General features: G+C 39.3%; 1 protein-coding gene across 4 annotated transcripts in view; it reads left to right on the plus strand.

Moving 5' to 3' along the window:
- Positions 1 to 24523, plus strand: part of YAP1 (Yes1 associated transcriptional regulator) — a gene marked incomplete at both ends in the record, with an annotated part of 79080 nt that overhangs the window by 25560 nt on the left and 28997 nt on the right. For all 4 annotated transcript variants that reach the window (XM_079542056.1, XM_079542057.1, XM_079542058.1 and 1 more), the window contains one exon: positions 17283 to 17398. In XM_079542056.1, coding sequence (XP_079398182.1) covers positions 17283 to 17398 — 116 coding nt within the window. The remainder of the gene's footprint in view (positions 1 to 17282; positions 17399 to 24523) is intronic.

Consider the following 24523-nt stretch of genomic DNA (forward strand, 5'->3'; position numbering starts at 1 on the left):
GTCCTGGTCTTGCTGCCGATGGAGATTTTGTTGCTGTTTTTCACTTTCTGGTTTCTGCAGTTGGATTTGATGCTCTTGGATATTTTAAGTACTTTGGTTTGGAGTGTTAGTGTTTTTTTCTTTCTTTCTCTTAACTATGGTGACTGTAAGAATACAGGAGTCGCTATAAAGTGATGTTGCATTACCTCTTCCGTATACCGCATGTAGTTCTTTAGAAGTGTATTAATGAAGTCATGGGTCAACAAAATCATGAAGTGCCTCTCAGAAAAATATGGTTTCATCAGCAGAGCCCCCTAGTGTAACTTTGGTAGGTGATGGCAAAAGAAAAGTTTCTGCCAAAGGTCCTGCACCATCTGAGGAACAGAGGCAGGCCAACAGAAGTGCCTCGGCCTGCTGCAGGGTGTGCTGTGCGAGACTTGTGCCTGCAGAGCAGCAGAAAGGTGAGAATTTTTGTCCCAGACTGAAGTGATCAGAGGTGTGTGTGCTAGCAAGGCAGTGGGTGTCCAGATGTGCCACTCTTGACTCAGTTCTCTCTCTCAGGCTTCATTGTTGAGGCATGTTGGGAGGGTAAGCAATCTGTTGGAACTGTAAATGGTTCAGATAATCTGGTGACTGTGCTTCATGCTGGCCAGCAAATTGTGTGTGTGACATTTGTATGGGAGCTAGATGATGCTGTGTAAGGTGTACCCTCCCTAAAAGAGGCTTGAGAGGTGCTAGTGTTTGTCATAAAAGATCTCACGCAAAAGAGGAAGAGTAAAATTTGGTGTTTTTTTTTGTGCTTGGAGATGCACTATCTTTGTGCTGTGTGTACCATTTGGCTTTTTATTATGGTATGGCTACTGTGAAGATTTCTCCCTGCTTTAATGTTGCTTCTGCATTTGAATGTGGACTGGTTAGTTCTAGAGATCCTTCTAGAAGTACAGGCGTCTGTACTTCTCAAAATGTTTTTACAGATGAACAAATCCAAATAACTGGAGCAAAATCCCACTTCTCTGCTTTTATATGAACTATGGTATTCCTTATTTAACAACACATTTTTGCAGGTTTTGGTTTAGTTGCTTTAGAATTTTGTCACTGTCAGTCACGTAGTGTTGCCTCCCATTGCGGGGGGTTCTCCTACATGTGTTATGAACAGAGGTGATGTGGTAAGAGCAGGAAGCCTGTTGATTTCCTCCTAGGAAGAAAGGGCAGTGCAGCCTCTCTGGTGCTCTGTGTTGTTAAATACTGAGAGTAGTTTAATGATGAGACTGCAATGCCTTGTTAGTAGGGATGCATAACGTGACTCCTTCTGGAAGTACTTTGGACTGCTGGTAGCATAATGAACTCAGACCAGCTGCAGAGATGCTTTCAGCATCAAGCACATGCATGGCTGGGTTTTAATTAGCTACACCTGTCCAAACATTTAGTGATGGCACTGGAGTCACAACTTGATGCCTTCAGTTTTAGAGTGGAGAGAGCCTGGCTTGACTTTCATGGAGGTAAGAGAACAATGCTGAGAGTCAATTTTATTTCTAAAAATGATAAAAAATTGTGGCTCTAAGTATGAAATCTCAAACTCCCTTTTCAAAATAGAAAATGGTTATATTTTCATTTACTTACACTAATGTTGAATCTGTTTCTTTGAGGAGGATGCATCAGAGCGGCTAGATCTTTTGTTGTCTGTACCACTACTCAAGTATCGGAAACCTAAGAGGAAAAACTAAATAGTTGTGGTAGATTTGAATTTATAAGAGTACATGGAGTGCATTTTGTCACCATCTGAAATGCACCGGTTGTTTTGCTGGGTGTTCCAAGGTGCTTTCATTACTTGTCTTTAATACCTAGATGAGATTGGGGTCTGGTACCTTTAAGTAAGCTGCCATTATTCTGTAAGGTATTAAAATGTGTCCAGTGTGATACTGCTGAAGCGCTGGAAGATGCCACAAACCTGGGTTGTGATTAGTTGCCTTCATTTCAAGCTTCATTAAGAGGGTGTGACCTGTGGGATCCAGTTGATTAAATCCAAGATGGGGCAAGTAAACATCTTAAGAAATACCTTTTTTTTCCAGACCAAGGCAGAGCAATGTGCATTTGTTTGCATTCTAAGAAAAAGTGAACTCACTGACATGTTTTCATGTTTTCTTTACAACTTTGGTCAAGAAGGGAGGATCACAAAAAAAAAAAAAAAAAAAAAAAAAAAAAAAAAAAAAGAGTATGCTGAAGTCTTTCTGTGAGTTTTCCAGGAAGCAATAAAATGTTTCAGAGCGCTAGATTTCCAGGCTGCTGAAAAAGTAGAACTTTGGAAGTGTTTTTACTGTCTCCATAGAAATTCTTTCCTCCCCCACCATGCTCTTTCATATTTAGTTTCCATAACCAGCGCACTATTGTGAAGGAGGGGAAGTGCCGGGTAACTGCAGGGAAGCCAGCCAATCACTCCAGCATCAGAGCAGACTCCAGGGCTTGTGGAGCTAACCTTTCTGACCTTCACAAGGGGCCTCTCCGAGGAGAGCCATTTTTCCTGCCTTGTAATGGTAAAGAAAAAACTTGGCAACTGCTTTGATCAGCAAAGCAAAAACAAGGAGAGCAAGGAGTAAATGGGCAGCTTTGTGCACAAAACTGCCAAGTCAGTGCTGGCTTTCTCTGCGCTGAGAGCAGCGTTACCACTTTAAATAGAAGACATGCACGTTTCTTTGAGGTCTTGGGATATCTGGTGTTGAGATTTAGAAAATCCTTCTCAAAAGTAAGGCAAAATTGTGGTTGTTAACAGTTACAGCAAAGTGAAAGCGTTTCATCTATTAGATTGTAATGTGAAAGTGAGCGAACCTTTTCTTTCTTATTTTTGGGGGCAAGATTTTCAAAAGAGAAGGCATTGCACAATACTTTTAAAATTAGTTCTGGTACTGAGAAGTAGGTGTTTCTTGTATGCAGCCAGTGTATATTTTTACTGTGAAATATATTGCTTTCTGGCTTTGGATGGTGGTGTGTTTCTCAGTTGTTACCTACATTGCATTTCAGATGCCTCGTGGAAGAAATAGTGGTTTTACTTTGCAAGTATGTCAGATTTTGTTTTAATTTGTACCACTGTTTAAAAGAAAAATTAGTTCTTATATTGGCAATATTTGATATTAGCTTCTAGCTTCACTTCTTCCTTGTGTTCTTTTTATTGTTCTTCTGATGCTGATCTTCCAATGCAGCTGTATCCTTCCACTACAGCTCCTAGTCTGTTTGCTAAGTGATGCTTCTGCTCTGCAGTAGCTTTCTGCTCAGTGGATTGAGTTAATTCTTTCACCTGAGCTTAAGCTTTTCTGCCTGAGAGCAGGAGAGGGCTGCTGTTGTTTTTAGTCAGTACTTCCTTCTATTTCAGTGAGTATGCCTCACAGTTCAATTTGCTTGAGCAGTGTGTTCCTGTGAACTCACAGTTCGTTCATTCTCGGTAAGAAATCTTCCTGCTATTTGTAAATTCTGCCAATTTCTGCCTCCTTCCTTTGCTGTCTCAGCTTCTCCCTGTGAAGTTTGGCTCTTTAGAAGTTGTTGATATTCCACATTGCTGGATTCCTGTGCCAGTTGTATTTCCTCTTAAAGACTTCCACCATCCGCATTCGTTTGATGTTTCATCCTTTCCTCAGCCACTCCCTGGTTAATCACCCCAGTACTGTGCTCAAGTGGCTGACAGTGATTTTTCTCTATGACTGAAAGTAGATAATAGTCAACTCCACAGCTCTGGGCCAAGTAAACTGCCTTCGTATCTTCATTGTTTTGGGGAAGTGCCCTTCAGTTCTATGGAAGTGCAGAAATAGAAATGAGTTTCACTGTCTAGCAAAACAGCTATAAGTTTTCAGTATTGGAGTTAACAGCTTATTAGATCCTTGCACATTTTTGGATAGGGTGCAAGTTCCGTTTCCAATAAGACAATTTATTTCTGTGCAAACTGTTTTTCAGTAATTTTCAGCTGCAGGGCATCTATGTGTTACTCCAGCACCTGCAGTGGTATTGAGATAAATTTGTATTATCTGATGAAGGTTTATAAGAAATCTATTTGCTTGAAATCCCTCATCACCGATCAGTTTCTAATTGAAATGCAGCGGAGAGGCTCCCACCAGGAGATTGTGTCTTGTGTGTACTTACAGTGTAACAGTGCTATACAGTCTTTCTGCAGGTACTGTATTCAGGAACACCTGCCTACTGCCTCACCCTTCAGTTCCATCGACAAAAAAAGTCAGAAGAGAGCAGTTGTGGGCCAGGTCTGTGGGCAGAGGAGCGTGCAGTGCCTGCGGGCCTCCTCCTCGCTCAGGTGGAGGCGGTGCTGGCAGTGCCAGCCTCAGCCAGCTCTGGGCATGTTCCAGCACAGAAGGTGGTATTGGGTCGTTTGCATGCTCCTCACCATCCTGGCAGCTGTTCCCTGTAGGAAAAGTATGTGAGTTAGAAGATAGACTGCTAGATTACAGGGCTGCTGCAGTCAAGGCTTGTTTAGTTAGCCAGGTAAGACTGAAATGCTGAAGAGCTCCAAATGTGGGGGAAGTCAGAGATGAGGAGAAACAAAGCACGTTAAATGGGGACTCTGCAATAAAACCGCTCAGCGCGTGGGCTTTGTTCAGTTCTTACAGTTTTATATTGGGTATTTTCTTTGTGTTCTGTGGTATTTGTCTCTTGTTATGCTGTTACATTTTTGTCTTCTTCATCTACATGAAATATAAAAGTAGGTTCCTTGTAGAGAAGAACGCGATATTGTCAGATCTGTAACAGTCCCTCATTTTAATGTGTTTGTAACAACTTTCTGAAAACAGATTTCTGAAAACGTGTTTGAGGGATAATAAGCTATGAGGGAATGGAGACTTGAAGTTGCAATATACCAATTTTTAGAACTACAGTCGTGGGACCTGGAATTATTTTGTTTCCTTTTTAATGTCTAGTTTACTGTAAGAAGTTCTGAGGTGAAGCTTGATGCTATGACCTTTGTAGGGATATAAAACAATTACAGAATAGATTTTTAAGGTTGCACTAAACAGTACGTGATTGCTGCTGAACTTGGAGAAGGTGACACATTGTGGAAGGAAGTTGCCTGATAAGTGCCTGCAATTGTAAAGCGTTAAAGCACAGCTCTGCGAGCATTAGTCAGTCAGCTCAGGGTTTACTTTCTTGTCCTTTCAGTTCAAAACGAAGGAACTGGGAGTCGAAACGCAGAAAGGTGTGCTTCCTTCTTCCATATCTGAATGCAAACTGGATGTGAGAAAATAGGATTTGTTTTAAAAGTTTTCAGTATGCAGTGGCCAGCAGTTAGTTCAGATTACTAAAACAGATCTGCCATCCTGTGAGAACGATGGCAAGTACTGGGGCAGGTCAGACCCAGTGGATCACTTCAGCTCAGTGCAAGGCTCTTGCAGGCTGATTGTGGGTGACTGTTAGGGAATGTTAATTAAAAAGAAATTGTGGGTTTCATTCTGCTCTTTGATATGTCTTCTGTTTTGCCTGCAAGTACTGGTTTATATCTGGTCTGGAGATTACGGTTTGGATAGTAATCTAGGTTGCTGAGTTTAAAGGGCAGTGGAGGAAACACTCTGAAGCTTGCTGTGACAATGGCTTGTGCTCTGTTGCTGCATTTGTTTGCAGTTCACATTGCTCATCCCAGCAGGTGTGTGCCAGATAACCTGTCCAAAGACTTGTCTGTGAGAAGGTGGAATGGAATTGGTGTGAATGTTAGTCCATTAACTGGGATCTCTAATTCACTGCTAAAGAGAGTGCTGTCCTATTACTCAGTTCCTGAAGTCACTGATACGTGACAGTGCTCATTTGGCACTACTGAAATCACTAGCAGTGCCTCTACAAGCACAGCTTATAAATATAAAGGAAATACATTCTTCTTCAGAATATGTGCTGGTTATTGAATAGGCCAAACCTAAGCAAATAGGCAGAACTTAAACTGTAGAGCTTGTGAAGTTACAGTTTTGCTTGATTTGAGGTTGGTGAATCCAGGTCAAAAGCAGCCCTGTAGAATGATGATAAGTACACACTGAGCTCAGTTTGTCCCAGAGTTCAAAGTGGGAAAAAGCTTTTACACAGACCAGGGACTTTCTGAAACACTCAGTGAGGTTTGTAGGCAAAAAGGAAAAGCTGGAAGTTGATAATGGTGGCATTTGGAACTGAAAGGGAGTGGAGGAAAGGGATGGGTCCTGGGGAAGTGCTGACTAATGGTCAGCAAACACTGGAATGGTGTTCTTGTGTTTAAGAGCTGGCCTCACTTCCTAAAAGGAAAATAAAACCCAAACTATTCAAGCCCAAAATGTGTGTTGGGGAAGCCTCTAAGCTGGCCTGCTTTTATGTCTAGGATGTGTTGTATTAGAGAGGACTTACCTTTACCTATGTAATTATCTTCACTGTATTGGAGAATTTGCTATAGTAAACCTGATTTTTAAATGTTACACATACATTTTATGAATCCATTTTAAAAAATGATGATAAGCGGATAGAATGTTCATCTCCCTCCTTCTTCTGCATCCCCCCCAGCTGCCTGTAATGACTGAACACTGGGATGGATGGGGATAAGGGATGGATTAAAGCTATTCCAAAGTTGGAATTAGCTTATTCTAAGTAAGGTGATATTTTTCATTATGTAGGATTTATTGGCAACTTCAGCCCTGAAATTCAGTAGAAGTTGGAATCCACTATATGTAATGGTTTGCTTTGCATCTGAGGATAGGACTGAGCAGTTACTGAATAGTAGCTGTCACATATAGTGAAGTAATTCATTTTTTACAGAGATGAAAATGTTGCCTATCTCTAAAAGAAGCTCATTTTTTAAGAACCATTTTAATTTTACGTTATTGGTGTTATAATGTTCATTTCCTGAAATAAATTGAAATTGGAGATCTCTTAAAGACTAGCCTTAGAGGTTACAAGGGTCTTTGCTTTTTGCTTCTGGACAGAAAGTTTGTTTGGGGTCATTTTTGTCTTGTTGATTTCACTGAGTTTCCCTCAGATTCGTAACAGTAGAATATATTATATTATTATTTCAGACATTTCAAATGGAAAACTTCCACGTGGTAGTTTTTGCAGTGACATTTGAATTCAAAATCAGTTTTATCTTGAATTTAACACTGTGGGTTTCTAAAATACTTTCTAAACTAATGCTTTTACTCTCTTTTTGAGTGGTGAAGGGAGCTCTAGAACCTGGAACTTGAAAATCCTCAGGTTGAAAACATTTTGGGCCATTCTTAAGTAAATAGAATAGCTTTGAATACTACGCATTTATTTGTTATAGCTAGTATTTAGCTTACATAGTTTAAAATACCTTAATCTTTTCTTGTGCATTTGCTCTGTATTGTCCTTGTATTGCCAGCTCAGGTTAAATGGGTAAATAAAACTAACTTTTTCAAAGCAAGGCCTTTGGACACTATTTTGTATCTGGGTGCTGAGAAATCAGTTCTGATGCTTCTCAACTTGGGAAATCTGTCTCTGTGGGGGATGAAAAAGAATAATCTGCTGGTGAGAAATCTAGTTGCAGGATTGCCTGGAGATGGCTGTGCAGGTAGCTGCCACGTACCCACTCAGGCAGCAACTTGCTGTTGGCAGATTTTTCTTTGTTTTGCATGGTTGTCTGCAAAGTCTTCAGGGACAAAAATAATCGCCTCCTTCCTCAGTAGCCTCAGTGTTTATCTGAATTGGAAGTGTGACAAGCTTTACCTGAGATGTGATCGTAGGAGTAAATTGGAGAGGGAAGAAAAGAAATGGCAATGCAGGAAGTGGAAGTGGAAAAAAGGGAAGAAAAGAACATCAATAGAATTGGAAGAAAACTATAAAATGCTATATAATAGCATTATAAAATGCATGGATGGATGAAGTTGCTAAATCACAAGTGTGAAGAAAGGACATAGGAAAATGACAGTATGTTTGGTTTGGATGTTGTTTTTTTTTTTCCCAATCTCAAATGAGAAAATGCTAATGCATCCATATGATTATTAATATGCCTGTAAGTAGGAACATCTAAACATGTCTTGCAGTGTGAGGTGGCTGTTCTGAAGCATGTTTTTAAGAATTGTTGTCAATATAATTGCTAGAAAAACAGATTATTTTTTTCCGTTGTTTTTCAGCAAAAGCTGTGTGTTTGTTTCTATTAGGTCCTACCTAGCAGCTTTTTGGTCAGCCCATCCTGTTAGGGCCATCTGGGAGCGATCACTGCCAGAACACTGGAGCAAACAGTTTGAACTGGTCTTTGAGACTTCCTACTTTGAGCAATAAGGAAATAAGCTGAAGAATCTTTTAATATTTTGTTTTCCTTGGTGGTGGTTAGCCTCAAGGTTATTCAGCAGGATTGCTCGGAACCCCCTTTAGATACGAAGGGAGCTGGCTATTAGCAGCTTTTATTGCAGCATGCTTAGGCAAGCCTAAGAGACTCGAAAACCTTCAGGCAACCAGAAACAGGGGATGTAGAAAGGGGCGTAAGATTGTTTGGCTCCTAATCTTGCAAAGATGCATTTGATTTCCCTGTTGCTTTCTTTGTCTCTATTTAAGAGCTAAATAGGGTGAGAAATTAGAGGGAGTTTCAGAGATGAAAGACTAGAAGATAAGGGCTTCTATGGCCCATCACTTCTGAAAATTGCCTGTCCTGCCTTCAATAATGTGAAAGTTAGTGTTTGTGTAATCTTGTCTTTATTGTTATGGAAGACAAAATGGTTCCATCTGAAGGTCTTCTTTTCCCTCCCTAAATAAAGGCGTAGGAGGGCAACTGTAAAGTTAAAACGAATCCATTAATTTCACTTGAAATAGAGGTGGATGCAGCCCTTCCTTTAGATTTGCTCTCCTTATTGATATCTTGGTCTCTTTTATTTGAAATTAAGGAGAGAAAGAAACATGAATTATGAGTGTCTTGAGTGGCTTAACTGTGGGGAACAGAATTCTTACCTTTGGGGACAGGGTGGAGAGACAGGAGAGGTTTCCTTTAAATGCAGTCTCCTTTTCTTCTGTGGAACAGAGAGAGCAGGCTTAAAATCAAGTCTGGTGATATCAACCATAGGGTTGCATAGCATTTAGTCCTCTATGGAGTTTGGAAAAGGACTGAGTTGGCACAAGGAATGTAAAAGCTAGGACTTCTCTTTTTATAGACACTTCTCTTTTTATAGACATACTGCTCTTTCTTCTAGTTTTCAAAGTAATGGAAAGAGCCCTGGAAATTAAAATGTCCTCATTCCTTTCTTCTCAAACTCCGAAAGCAATAATATTTTATCTGGGGGATCCCCAGAGGAATCCAAGAATCATGTTTTTTAAGAACACTAAATCCTTAGTGTGTCTGTAGTGAGAGTTGTCTGTGTGGAGGCCAGTGCTAATAAAGGCTGCTATTGAATAATTTTCAGCATTTTGTGTATCTTAAGCTCTGTTTCATATACCAGTGTATATGGCTTCATGGGATATACTTCCAGGACTTGATGTTAGTTCTTAGCAAGTTGGACCTGCTTTGGGAAGGAATTCAAGAGAGATCTGTCCAAGAATTTAACTGACTCTCACAAAATCTATTTCTGCACCAATTAAGACTTTTGTCAGAGACATTTAAGGCATTTAAGTTGCCTTGCTGCTTTGCACTAATCGAGGTTCAAACTCTTAATTTGTGGAATGAATTTCTGATGCCTGGGACTATTAGGGCATTAGAAGGGTAACAACTATCTGACAGAGGTCAATTCGATATTTGGAGTGAATAGAGCTCTGACAGCCTCTTTCTACCTGGTTATCATAGAATCAAGGTTGGAAAAGATCATCAAGTCCTATCAGTGGCTAAGTAGCTGTCAACAGGATTTTTGTGCCCATCATTCTTATAATAAATTTTGCTTTTGTTCTTTTCAGAGTCATTTGAAATCACAGCTGTGACACAACACAGTTGCACGCTTAACAATTGCCTGCTGCTTTTGTATGTGCTTTTGCAGGCTGAAAGGATAGAGCTGTCTGTACCATCATGGAAGCAAGTGTGCTCTGTCATCGTATGCCTGTGGTATGGCTGGGTGAGGACGTCTCCAGTAGCCTGAGTGGAGTAGTGCAACGCAAGCTTTGTTACCATATACAGATCTGACAAGGAAAATTCAAAGTGCTCCCAAATTATGTATTACAACAATATTCAGAAATTTTGTTTGTATTTCTTTGAAGCAGTTAGGCTGTGGTTGGAGGCAGTACTGTTATTGAGACAAACTGTGTAATGGATCTCAGTTTCATTCTGCCGGTTTTGGGAGGAGGTCATATTAAGATGCTGTGAATTTTACTGTGTGCTCCATATTAATCTGTCATGGTCCTGGGACCTAGGGAAACCTTGCAAATCAGCAGGAGGGGATAACTAGAAACACAGTGCTTTCCAACGCAATAGGTGAAATATCATGTCGCTGCAGATCAGACGTTCATTGCTGTGAACAACAGTTTTTCCATTTGTTTGTTTAATTATTTATTTAAGGAGACAATTGGAAAGTTCCTAAAAAACCTTAGGCCACTTTAATTGTATCTTCTGGTCTAACTGGTTCAAATTTAGGACAGTGTTTGTGGAGTACTGAACTGGAGATGGAGATAATTGCTAACAACAAAGCTGTCTCATTTATCCTTGAGGCTTTTTTCTTTACTGTTGCTGCTTGGAACTGAAATTTGTCATCTCAGAGTTTTATTGCTAGATAAGGTATAAATCTGTGACTTTGTTAAACTATTTGCAGAGAACCATACTTCACCTTTAAGTCAGCAACCCCTGATAAATTGACCAGGAGAGCTGAAGGCTATTTCACGTTTCTATCTTTCAATTTCTTGAAATAGTGTTTGTGGGGTAGAAAAGAGAGTGCACAAAGAATGTCACAACTTCTGCCCTCAGGCAAAGCTGAATCCATTTATTTCTGCTTAATAGTATCCTAGGAGTATTGTATTAGTCATAACCCAGAAAGCTCTACATCCTACACTCAAGTTTTAGAGGGTGCTGGTAAAAGCTTTTCATACTGAGGCTACTTAAGCTTTTTATGTTATCCCATTTTTAAACCTAACTTAGGAAAATTTGCTTGTGCAGCCCCCTGGCACATCTGTAAAGTCCAACTGCTCTTTTAGGAATTTACTTTCAGCTCTTTTGTTGAATTAGTAAATATTGTCACTTCCACAACGACTCTACAGTCACTCTACCGCGGTTTTGATTCTGCAGTAGAGATTGGGTCCCTGCAGAAGTACACACTCTTGTTTCTTCTCTGCCTGCTAGCACGGTCGGTATCTTGCAGGTAAACTGTACTTCCTAGGTGCAGGACAAGTTTGTATAATGTTTAGCAAAGACTTGAATTTGAAGAGGGAGTCCCTAAAGGTGTTCAAGGCCAGATTGGATGGGGCCCTGGGCAGCCTGGTCTAGTATTAAATGTGGAGTTTGGTGGCCCTGCATGTGGCACAGGGGGGTTGGACGCTCATGATCTTTGAGGTCCCTTCCAACCCTGGCCATTCTGTGAGATTCTGACAATAAATGTTTATTTAAAGGGCAAAAATAGTAATTTAATCATGGAATCATTAAGGTTGGAAAAAAGATCTCTAAGATCATCTATCCAACCGTCAGCCTATCACAATCATGTATTCATTCAGTTTCTCTCAGTGGCAGGAGAAAAGCCAACTTTCAGCATATTACTTCAAACTCTGATGCAGTGGAATGTACTGGCAAGAGCTTTAAAATAATTCAGTAATGCCATTTACAAGGAGTACCTTACTCTGGTTCATCTAATTTTTGAAGCTCTTAAGTGAGGAAGGAAAAGGGAAAATATTCCGTATCATTCTGCATTACGTAGATTGAGGAAACCAGTTGGTTAAGGAGACAAAAGGAAAAATATGAAAGATTAAAGTAAATTAGAATCATAGGTGACGTGCTTGTTGATGGAGCAGTTCACATTTGGGAATTAATGAGAAACTGAAATTTCATACCAACTTTAGAGAAGGTTGGGTTTAGTTTTGTTTGTGCACAAATACTCGGTCACTCAGACTTCCCAATTCACTCCCAATATAATAGAAAAACTACACGGTGCCAAGCGCAGAATTTTGGTATCGCAGTCTGGTCAGCAGTGTGTGCTTGTGTTTTTATTTGGTTTTTAATCAAAACAGGATTTCCAATGAACTCTTAAAATCATCCCGAAGCTCTGAGCACTGAAGTCCAAGTTAGTCACAGTGACTTTACTAGAGACTGGAAATAATTTTCTCATGCAGGCATAGAACATAAGGCTGTCTACATTTTAAAACGTACAGCCATAGAAGCATCTTATGATGATGATATAATATTGAATAACAACTTGCCTTTCTGAATGTTCTTCCCGTGAGCAACCTTTCTTGCGACAGGACAGGTCTCCCTGAAGTATCCCTGTGAATGATAGCAGATATGCAGATAAGGGCAAAAAAAGAGTAAGCGAAGAATCATGGCTTTGTCACGACTGAGAATTGTATTAAGTGAAGGGAGTACCTCGAGAAACGTATGTTGAGCAACAGGGACTCTAATTGCAACAATGCAGAATATCAAAATTAGTATTTATAGTTGACAACTGTATGTTTGCATGTAATTCCTGGATTGGAATGGATACATAGTTCCTAATGAATGAGGCCTTTAACTGAAGGATTAAAGTAAATTTTTTAGCATCCTTTTTGTGCTAATTCATTTCTGATGTGGGTTTCAATACGTCTCATCAGTGAAGCAACTGGAGGACAAATGGGAAGGTGCATCACACCCAGAGCAAGGCAGATCAGTTCTCCGTTTTTAGGAATGGTTTTATTTTATCAATCTGTTAACACCTAAAGATTATTTTCAATGAGGGTTGGCATATATATATTTTAATTGTTTTAAGATCTCCTGCTTCTTTCCCCTTACGATTTAAAAGCAAATAAAAACCCCCAACACTTCAAAATTAGGTTACAAATTGAATCTGAAGAATCTTTCTGGTGTGTGATGATGTCTAATACCAAAAAGGATTTATTTCACTTAGAAATTCCAGTTCTTAGTGAGTGTAGAAACGCTCTTTGTATTTATAAAATGAGAACATTTTATTAAAAGCTGTTCATGTCAAGAGGTAAGTGATTTGTATGACTTTGGAAATTGATAGGAGGTGATGGTAGCAGCTTTGTCCTTTGTCCTCCTTGCATGCCATGGCACTTTGGGAGTGCCTCTTAGTGGAGGGCGACTGAGAGTGTTTCATGGAACAGTTGTTCGTCTTGACACCAGACCTGACAATTAGAGATAAGTATCAAGATGCTGGATTTGAGACTTTATCCTGTGAAGTAAAATGCCTTACGTTCTTTGATTATACTAGAGATTGGTTTTAATTCTGAGATGGTTTACTTGGTCTATTTTTTGCACAGAATTCAGAGCTGTGATTTTACTTCATGAAGAGTTTTAATTTTGATAGTGCTGTGTATTGGCTGGGTGATGGATTTCATTGGATTTGATATGTCACTAATATATGAAGGTTTTTTTGAATTTGACAGTGATACTTCAGCAAAATGTGGCTCAGGTGATTATACTAAATGTAAGGATGGGGGCAGCAGGCATGCAGTGAAGCTACAATGGAAAAAATCTGTTTGGTGCAGCTAGAGAGAACACAGTGCTGGTGTCAGAGTTCTTTCGGCCTTTTCTGCACTGATGTTCAAAACAGAGGGAAAGATCTTTACCCGCAGAGAACATTCTGTTTCCATGGTTGGTTATGAGAAATACATGATGCTTGTACTAAGTTGCCTTGGTGCATGTGCTGCACCAAAATATAGACCTGTATTCCTTACCATCGTGCTAAGATTTACTTAAATATTTTACCCATGTTAATGAGTATTAGTCTGCTCTGTGTTCCTCCAGTTGGTCAGCACAATTTGGAACTTGTGGAGGAGAACTGATATGCTGTGATGTATTAGGGGAGTTTTTTACCATATAGCATTCAGAAACTCAGGACATTGTATAGAGAGGTGGGGTATGTGGGAGGACTGTGGTTTGGAGGCAGTTGAAGAGGCAGGTTTTGAATGAAGACGTTAGGGAAAGGCGTATGTAGGTCAGGAAGCAGAAAACTGTGTGGGATGGGACAACGTTGCCTTAATGAGCCAACCTAGGGATTGCTGTGATTTTAACATAATCAACTTGATTACTTTGAGGCCTTTCTTTTGTGGCTCTTTTCTAAGAAGGCTGGTTGGAGTTCTGTTGGCTGACTTCTCGAGGGATATCCAGCTAGGCCAAAGCTGGAAGCTGCTGCTGTCTGAACTAGCCGACCACATTAACAACTCCATCTGAGCACTACTTTGCCTCGTGTAATTAAGCAGCAGATAATGCTGTCCCTGTGCTCTAATTGGCCGTACTTTTAAATTGCTTCTTCCTTTGTCTGTTCCTTACTCAGTTATGTTTGAAGAACTTGGTGACTGTTGCTTCCATGTGTTCCTGTAGCAACTGTGCAAATGGTTTTGTAATGCAGTGAGACAATTTTTTTCCTTCTTTTTTTATACTCTACACTCTTTGAGTGTATAAAAACAAAGGCTGTAGAATATGTACCATAGGTATCTGCTTTATAAGCATATAGTGTTACAAATATTTTCATAGGAGTTAAATGGAAACAAAAGAATGTGTAATCATGGGCACAGTGGTGGTTTCCCAGTTTCCACTGTTCCCAGAACGGAGCTGAGCAAATATATCAAATTTGAAATGGAGAGGAGAAGTGGCGCATGCTGATGCTGTAACTTAAACACACCGTCTGTGAAACATTACCTGTGTTCTTATGTCTGTATTATCTTTCCCTGTTTTCATTGCCTTGTAGAATTGACCGTCAAAAAAATGAAAACTGCTTTTTCATATTAAGATCTGGTGTATATATGGCAGTCTTTACTATGCTTTTCCTTGTTCTGTAAATAAGTAGGTTAAAAGAAAAATTAAGGAGGCCTTGCTGCATGTGGCCTGCTTCTTCATTAAGATGAATGTTGGAAAACATATGGAAGCAAAGGCACAGTATGTCTAATAGTACCTGTAATGATTGTGTGCCATGGAAACTAACGTGGCAGTGACACCATTTTAATTGAACCTATTGTAGCAGGGTGGCTTCCTGTATGCAAGGCAGTACTTGCCACACAGAGTAAGGCTTTGTTTACTATTGCATTCTGGTAGAAAAAGCATTCCTTCCTATTTTGTGTCTCTCTTGGAATATGTCTACAACTCTTTTGGACTGAAATTTTGTGTATGTTTGAAGAGGGTAGGATGCAAGGAAAGAAGAAAAGGCTTAAGATAAAACTTCTTAGTCCAAGTCACTTTGCGATACTGTCTAGTTTCTGCTCAGGAGACTTCCTGTTCCAATGTGATAAATAATTGCGTGGAGGTAATTGTTTGAGTGACTATGAGCCATTTTATGATCATTTGAAATTGTACTTTCTTCATTTCAATCAAGTGGAAATGCCTAATACTCACATACACAGCTTAGTGTTTGGTGTTTAAGAAACAAACAAACAAAAAAGCAATATTTTTGAGTACCAAAGAACATGTTAAAAACTCTTGCTAAATTGATGGAGCGCGTTTTTGTTAGTTGGAATTAAAGGGTTCCTTAGTAGTTTCTTGTCATAGTAGCTAATTGCTTAGAGCAAGGAGAAGATAATGTTCTGTTTTGTTTGTCCAGTTTTACCTGTGATGAGGCCTTAACATGTGACTTAACTCTGCGATGCTGTGGTCATGCAAACACACAAACAAAGTTTGGGATTCACCACCTCTAATGTCAGTGTATTTAACCCACTTACCTTAGGCTTCCTTTGCAACGCAGAATATAGGTGTGATTCACCTCCTTAAATTTCTCAAATGAATTGCATCCTAACAGTGCTCTCATATGTTCCATTCTAGTTAGTGGAGAGCAGGGTGGCAAGGCCAGATGTTGGTGTTTTCATCGATGTAAGTGTTGAGGTGACCAAATTTGAATTATCTGCCCCTTTAGCATGTCTAAATACAGCACCATCTCCTAAACTTGAATATACCTGAAAGTTATATCGGCTCTGAGCTGGAAGAGTTTCTGCACAGTTACTGTTTAAATCCCAGTATAAAGATGGAAAATGTACTCTCTAGTTGATGGTTCTGTACACATACTGAGGCATGAAAAAAAGTACAAAACGATGCAAAACATTGGTACAAATTAAGCGTGTGAATTGAGTACCGAGATTTGAAATTGGATCACAGTGCAATCTGCAGTGCAACTTTAAATGTAGAACTTTCATTGGAGAAATTGAAACTGGACATTCTACTAATCCACAAAGAAGTAACTTTAAGAGTGTTCAGTATGATGAAAGAGTGGTATCAAGTTAGTGATGTGTTGGATTCTAATTGTTAATCAAACTATTTTAGTATGAGTTTGAATTGATACCGTCAAAGCTTACTGCATGTTAGTGGTTTTTATTTTTGTCCATGTGAGCTTTTCAGAGCAATCTTAATTAATGGCATCAAGATACTATGATGCTTGTTCGTGAATAGCGTGCATTTGTTATTCATTAGATTGGCAAAGCACGCTAATCGCATACTCAGAAGATGAAGTAATCATTCATTACATTTGTGTTTTCATTGACTTAAATAGTTTTGTGAATGACAGTGAAGGTACTTTCCAGGGTTTTGGTTTTTCTTTTCAAAACAGATACATCAAAGCTCCCAAAGTTTTGTGATTATCTTTTAGAGAGGGCTCACTGAGTTACTTGACAATCCAACTGTCCTCATCTTCTAGTATGAAATAGAAAAGCAGCTGAACATCAGTTGCTTTTTTTTGTTACTACTCTTGTGCAGCTGGTTACTTAAGTTACCACAGATGTTCAGTTCTCAGGGATGGGGGGAGTACTCCATCAAATAACCTGAGAATGTAGGCTATGTTGGGGAAGACTAATGATTACTCACCAGCCTGTTCATTACAGCTCCCCAGGCACTGAGCATGAACTCGTCATGCCAAACTACTTGACTGTGCTTGAGATTCCAGGCATAACTGGCTGGATTTGAAAGACACTCAAGTTGCATTGAAAACTGACAAGTAACTAATCAGCAAGGAAAGGAAGAGAATGTTTAATTCATGGATATATTATGGGACAACAGTCTAGCTTCCAGTACTCATGCTGAGCTGTATCTCTCCATTGCTCTAGCTCTAATCACTGCAGCTCTTTGGTGGGAAAATGATGGTGACCAGAGTAAAGTATTTGAGAATACGAGGTATAGTAATGCTTGGACAGAATCCAAAAAGCTCTTGTTTGGTTTTGAATGTGGCTCTTGTTGTCATGCTTAACCTTTTGTTGTTAAACTTTCTGTGCTAGCAGGTCATTATTGTGAACGCATGACTGTCCTAACTCTTGCTTTGTTTCTGTAGTCATATTGATCAAACAACAACATGGCAAGATCCCAGGAAGGCCATGCTTTCCCAGATGAATGTTACAGCTCCCACCAGTCCTCCCGTGCAACAGAACTTAATGAACTCAGCATCAGGTAAGCAAAAACTGTTTTTGTGCAGAAGGTCATGCAAATGAAGATACTGCTAGCTATTTTAATCGGGAAGATGTTGTGGGGGGTAGAGGAGTTGAAATCTCACAGTTGTCTGTTTATTTTTAAACTTTAAATTTGTGAAGAATGATGCATCAAGCATCTTGATGCAGCAAACATCACTTGAGGTGAGAGAACGTATAGTGTTTGCCAGCAAAAAGCATGCTGTAAGTTTTGGGTCTGTGTTTTATTTTTTTTCAAGTGGATGATCCAAACATTTGAAGAAACAGAATTCCTGCCTCTGTTTCTTCTGACTGAAAATGCCGTTAAACTGATTAAAAGAATTTTCATTAAAGTATTGCCATTTTGCTTCAAAGCTAGAGCTTCTGCAATGTTTGGTTTTTATGTTTTGTTTTGCCTTCCCTTGCTCACTTATTATGCTAAGCGTGTTGCCATTCGTTTATAATTCCCACGTTGGTTATGGACATCTTCACTTAACAAGTAAAGCAAACACCTGGAAAGTCTTGTTTAGAAGTAAAGTTGTTTTTTCTTCTTTTCCAATCATTTCCAAAACAATGTATGCTGATTATTATTTCTTCAGCTGAGGAAATCAGATGTCTTTTCCTAGAACATAGAATAGTTTTTCAGCTGATCTAAGGGAGTCTGTTACTCGACAGCAGGACGGTATGCTTATTCTTACTATAAAATTTGCTATATGTTTACATAGCTTTGTTGTCCTGATGGTGCAGAGAGCAAGCAGATGCTGTTTTTACTGCTGCACTCTTCTCTATGCTTTGTCACTGTCTCGTCACTGAGGTTGACATGTTATTCATTTTTTTCAGTCTGATTTTTCATGTGTATGTCTGCTTTTCTTGTATTTCACAAAAGTTATTCTCTGGTGCTGCTTTTTGTTGTCCGTTTAGACAGCTTTGTTTCATGCTGCAATTCATACGCTCTAGACAATACCAAAAGATTAACAGGCATGACCAATCTGTGCTGTTCATGACTGGGTGTTAGATGGAAGCTGATCAAACTTTTTGCTGGCAAGGCCAGGAGGTTGGATTATCCCGGCACAAATGAAAGAGTTCAGTTCAGATTCAGAAAGTCATGATTCAGAACAATTAAGCTCTCAGTGTCTAATGTGAAAATACAATCTCTGATTATTGTTCTTTTCTGTAGCAAAAGAGAATGATATGCTTTTGTAGGGACACATCAGAAGAACAGAAAATAGGAGAAAGGAAACAGCTCTCCTGGTCTGTCTTGCCTTTGGTTTATTTTATTTATACATAAAGTAGATACTAGTCTATTTGAATATGCTAGTCTATTACGGACATAAATTCTGTATTTTAAGATGACTCCTCAAACCTTCCATTTTATTATAGTATTAGCAGAAAAACAATGTTGATAGTGAAGTGTCAGATGTGCTGTGTATACTTATTAAAAAAAAAAAAAACATTCTTAGCAAAAAAAAAGTAAACAAAATAGTTTGTTTTAAGAGGGAAGCATCTTTGAAAAATAAATCTAGTAGTTAGTAATGAAGGGCTATGTGAAAAAGAAAATCAAGAAATTAAAAGTTATTGATGCAAGTCTGTGAGCAAGCGAAACTCCTGTATTTTGTTACTCTAGCAATGGGATTCCATGGGTACTTGTTAAGCTGAGGTAATGTTATTTGGAACTGGCTCTTGGGGGTGCACCCACTAATGCTTAACTTGATTGTGTTTAACAAGTGTTTTGAATTAAATAATATTGAACTCGTATTTATTGTATGATTCCATTTCTGATACCTTATTTGGTAAATCCTCATGTACAGTCTTTAACTGTATATTTGTTTCTACTGAAGCTGCTTATACTTGGTTTTGTCACTGTGTACTACTGAGTTTATGGTGGTTTGTGCTTGCTTGATGGCCTCATAAAGAATGAGAAAAATGGAAAAATCAAGTAATTACCCACTCAGCTCAGTGGAATTTAAATCTGACAGCGTCATATAGACATAGGGCTCCTTAATGTTCTAATTCGGCAGTTTGGCCTCAAGAACTGGGAAATAAGGTTGAGACCTCTTCGAGTCAGAATTTTCCTGTTCTGAAGTACTGCTGGCAGTGAAACGTGCCCTAGTGCTGAGAGAGCCTTTCATGAGAGAGATTGGGAGAAGCAAGTGTAAGTCCTGGGGCAGCTGGAGGTCGCTGACTTACAATAAAAATGTCCACAAGCGAATGTTTTTCTTTCTGTGCATCCTTGTATGGTGCTCGTGAATTGTAGCCCTTCATCAGAAGCTGCAGACCAATCTTTAGTGTATTGAATTGCAGAATGTTGTAGTAGCCTGCAAGTAAGGTTGCTGTGGTGAAATCTGAAAGCCGGGGATTTTAGGAAATGCCATGAGAGTCACTGGAAGGGTATATTAGCTAGAATTAAGAACAGGAAAACAAACTGAGAAGGAGGGATAGAACAGAACTTGGAGATCTGTTGTCTGCATACTGAAGGTAAACCTGTTGAGTTTTCTAGGTGAGAAGGGTAGATGGAGCTCAGGAAGTAGGAGAGAAAACAGATTTGTGGTAAGGATGAAGGCAGGTCAGCAGTGTTTGAAATTGAAACTGGCATAGGGAAGATGTAGATTAGCATGAGATGGAGATTTTTAGGGTTTTTTTTCACTTTGTGGATGGACTGTTTGAGGAGTGTTAGTAAGCGTACATCCTCTACCACAAGGCATCAGTGTGTGAATGGGAGAATGTTTTTGTTTTAGGTTCTTTGGTATGTTTTTGTCTCAGCTCTACTGAACCTGGCTTGCTCGAGTAAATTGTGCAATCTACTAAAATGTTTTGTGCCGTGTGTATAGAGTAGTGCTTTTTTAGATAACATTTGTTGTTTAATCTTCTGCTAAATATGATTGCATTTTCATAGTAATAATGGGAAGAAGACAAGCTTGTTTCTTCCAACAGTGTGATATATATAGAAATTGGTTTAGAATGTTCTCATTATTTTCTGTTTTTTTTAACCATTTTAAATTTTTAAAGATTAAATTAAAGATAATAAAATTCTAAATTCTAAATTCTAAATTCTAAAAAATAAAGATAATTAAATTAAAGATAAATTAAAGATAATGCAGGAAAAGTGATACTCAATCTGTCTTGATTCACATTTAACGCTAACAAAAATGTACAGTTCCAACTAAAGTGAAGTTATGCATCTGATTATAAACAATGCTTGTTTCTTATAATAATGATAGTTGATATGAATTGAATAAAATAAAGTGCATTTATACACTTCCCTTCTTCAGTTACTTTTATTTTCTTGAGTCATGCTTAACAGTGCTGCTTACTTGAGCCTATTCTGCTTGCATGCAGACAGCAGATCATTGGATCTGGAGCAGATTACCTGTTTTTGTCCTCGTCTTCCCTTGCACTGCAACTCTGCATTGCTTTTCCTGGTGAAAGTTTGTATACCCCCTGTTATTCCATGGACTCTTGAAGTTAGGTTGCAGCGCCACGTTTAAGACTGGTTAGGAAGATTAATTTTCAAAGTCATAACTTAAGGTCGCCTTGTGTGGTTTGTGTTGCTGTTGGTTGTTTTTTTCCCCACTGCGGGGAGTAGAGAGAAATGTAGCAATACTAAAACTAGCTCTTCTCATGGTTTCATGCTTCATGCTTTGTGGGCTTCCATTCTGTGTAACCAGTCATACTACAAATTCTACTTTGTGTATATTCAGCATTGCATATGGTCTATTGTGAAATTCAAGTTTCAAAGTGTCTGCATGACATGAATGTTTCATGTCTTCCTTACCATTTTTAATAGTAGCTTTTTGTAAGCTGTACTGAGCTGACAGAATAAAGTTGGACTCCTGGTAAATTCTGTACAGTTTGATACTATTTTAAAAAGTTTGATAATTGCAATGGTGCCATGATTTCAAAGAAGAAAATTAGGAAGGTTTGTGAAGGTCAGTGTTTGCATATGGTGATTCTTGCTGTTGGTGTTTCAGTTCCTTTGTCATCTGTGAGCTTTTTTTTTTTTTAATAGCTAGAGATGCTATCTAATATGCATTAACCTTGTAATTAAAATGCAGTTTTATTTACATTTATTTTACACCCGCACATCAGAGACTGTAAGGACTTGTGAGATTTATTTGTGATATCAGCATAGGTTGAATTTATATTATGTTTTTGCTTTAGTTATTCTTTCTGTTGCCTTTTATCTGCCAGCAGTGAGTTCTGCATTTTTATGGCAATGATGGTAAATTGAGAAAGTGCAATCAAGAATGGAGACGCGAGCTGAACAGAGACATGCACAAAGACTTTTAAAATTACATGTACTTATGTTAAGTTACAGCAATATATAAATATTTAGTTAAAGAGGAATGCCTTATCAGTGTTTTTCTAAGGATGGCTTCCATTTGGAAGTTGGAATCTAATTTATGGATAACCATTCTTTTAAAATACGGCAATAAATGGTGAGTTGAACTAAAAGGCTAGTCTCTCCCTTTGCAAGTAACATAATAGAGCTGAAAGTAAGTTTGTGGCTGTATTCAGTTGACCAAGGAGGCATCAAACAGAACTGGAAGGATACCATGCCACAAGGATATCATAGAATGGTTTGGGTTGGAAGGGACCTTTAAGATCATCTAGTTCCAACCGCCCTGCTATAGGCAGGGACACCTCCCACTGGACCAGGTTGCTCACAGCCCCATCTAGCCTAACCTTGAATGCTCCCAGGGAGGGGACATCCATAACCTCTCTGGGCAACCTGTTCCAGTGTCTTGCCATCCTCACAGTAAAGAACTTATTCCTAATATCTTGTCTAAATCTACTCTCTTCCAGTTTAAGGCCATTTCTCCTTGTCCTGTCGCTGCCTGCCCTTATAAAATGTCCCTCCCCAGCTTTCCTGTAGGCCCCTTTCAAGGCACTGGAAAGCCGCTATTAAAAAACCCTGAGGTCCCCCCAGAGCTTTTTCTTTGCCAAGCTGAAGAGTCAACTCTTTCAGCCGGTTCCCATTGGATGCCAAATGTTTATGAAGGTTTAACAAAACACTGGAAAAGTACTTGCAAAAGAGACCCTTTGACATCTAGTAAATAGGCAGACTCTTCAAGACCAGGTTGGACAGGGCCCTGGGCAACCTGGTCTAGTACCAGATCTGGAAGTCGGTGGCCCTGCCTGTGGCAGTGGGGTTGGGACTTGATCCTTGGATCACTTCAACTAAAGCCATTCTATGATTTTGCCTCAGAACTCACATGAGATACCTGGAGGCCAAGCAAGTTATAGCCTCTATACTTTTTGGATCTATATACGCATTTAGTGCTTTATTGAAATTATAGAGTCTGATAGACAGCAAACAGCTTTCATTCACTGAGCAACAGTAAACGTCCATCTACTCAGACCAGGTGCCTGTGCTAAAAAGACTTCTGGTTACACCCAGCATGGCTGTTGTTGTCTAACATGGACTGGAGCAATGCTGGAAATTCTGTTTCTGTTGAGCCTTTTGAGTAAACATGGAGATGCAGGAATTTTCCTAGATGTTCTGTGCGCTGTGTTCTGTCTGCTACTCTTCATCATGGTTTTTCGTTTTTCTGCTGTTACTTGCCTGTAATGCTGAGCTTGTCTTGACAATCTTTGGTATCATAACTGCTCACAAAACTGAACAAATTACAGAAGGTGGTACTAATCAGTTTTCAACATGTAGGGACAACAGCAGAAACATGTAGTTTTACCATTATAACACGTAGCGACAACAGCAGAGAAATAGGAGCATATTACCAGCTAGGGAAGAAAGCAGCATAGTGCCTAATGCCAAAAATTTTCTAGGAAAAACATTCTATTTCTGCAGCAGTTGGTGGAACTTAGCAAGGAGGAAGCGTAGCTGCTGTGGCAGCCAGGTGAGCAGGGAGACCTACAGCAGACAGAGAACCTTGCCTGCATTGGTTTCTGGGAAGCTACTAGTCATCAGATCATTGAATCTAATAAGCAGTGTTCTTCCAGAAGGTAGGTGGACTGATCAGCTCCTGGCATCTGGCTTCAAAGGCATTTTATTCTTATTTGCTGCAAAGAAACATGCAGGACCAGAATACACTTCACTCAGTGTTCAGCAGGACCCACACCCCAAGGGTAGTTGTGTTTTTCCTAGAGCCAGCTGTTTTTGTTTTTTTTTTTTTTTTTGGCTTTGCATTTCAAAAGAGATTTTCTTGCTGAGTTTCATCTCCTAGGGGTTTGTGGCTTTGAAGGACTCTAGGGAGAATGGTAGTGAGAAGGTCTGCCCACATGGCGAGGGTGTTGGGCTTAGTGGTCAGCAAAAAATGTTGGTCCTGCATCAGCTTCTGCACTTGGATCATGTGTGGCCTATCACTGTGTGCCTGTGAATTTTATAAAATAGCATCTGATGGTGCAGTTGGCTGCTTTGTGAGTACGGTAACCTAGCCCAGGGTCCTGCTATACTGAGGATGTGTTAGGGTTTATGAATTTTTCAGGGTTGTCACTCTTGCTGTTCTGCTTACTGGCCTAAAAGCGGAGGTACCGCTGTTACTTGTACGCAGCCTTTAAAGCTTTGTGAGCATTAGGGGCAGGCAGGGAATATTCAATGGCTAGGGCGCTGTTTTTCCTCACTTGACAGCCTGTGGCTCCGATTGTGGAGTGCTAGAGAAAGGCATAGCATTCTGGGCCAAAATGAAAGAGTTAGAGATAGAAATGTATTATGCAGGGGATTTCTTGGGCCAAAGACTACAGTAAGAAATTCTTGTCCTTGTTATGCCTTGGGGTATTACTGGAATGCAATGATGATTTTGCTCTTTTAATTTATTTTGTTTTAAAACATTCCTTCGGGAACATCTTTTGAGATTAACCAAACAAATCTAGTCCCTGCCCCCCAAGGCTTCAAGCAATGAAAATCTTCAGCAGTAATTTGAGTGTAGAACAATGTGGCAGGCAAAGAGCTGATGTAATTTGAACATGGATGTAGTAGATATTTCAGGCATTTATTTTAATTTTTGGGTGTATGTACTTTGAATCTCGTGTGTGAAATTTTAAGACATAAATAAACACAAACATTATGTTGTGCAGAATGGTCTGTTGGTCTAAATCAGGCAGACAGATGGCTTTTGGTAGTGTGTTGTTACATCATGCTGAGGAAAAGTGAGAAGAGAGGCTGAAATATGAT

The sequence above is a fragment of the Tetrao urogallus genome, assembly GCF_951394365.1.
Source record: "Tetrao urogallus genome assembly, chromosome: 1".
Taxonomy (NCBI): Eukaryota; Metazoa; Chordata; class Aves; order Galliformes; family Phasianidae; genus Tetrao; species Tetrao urogallus.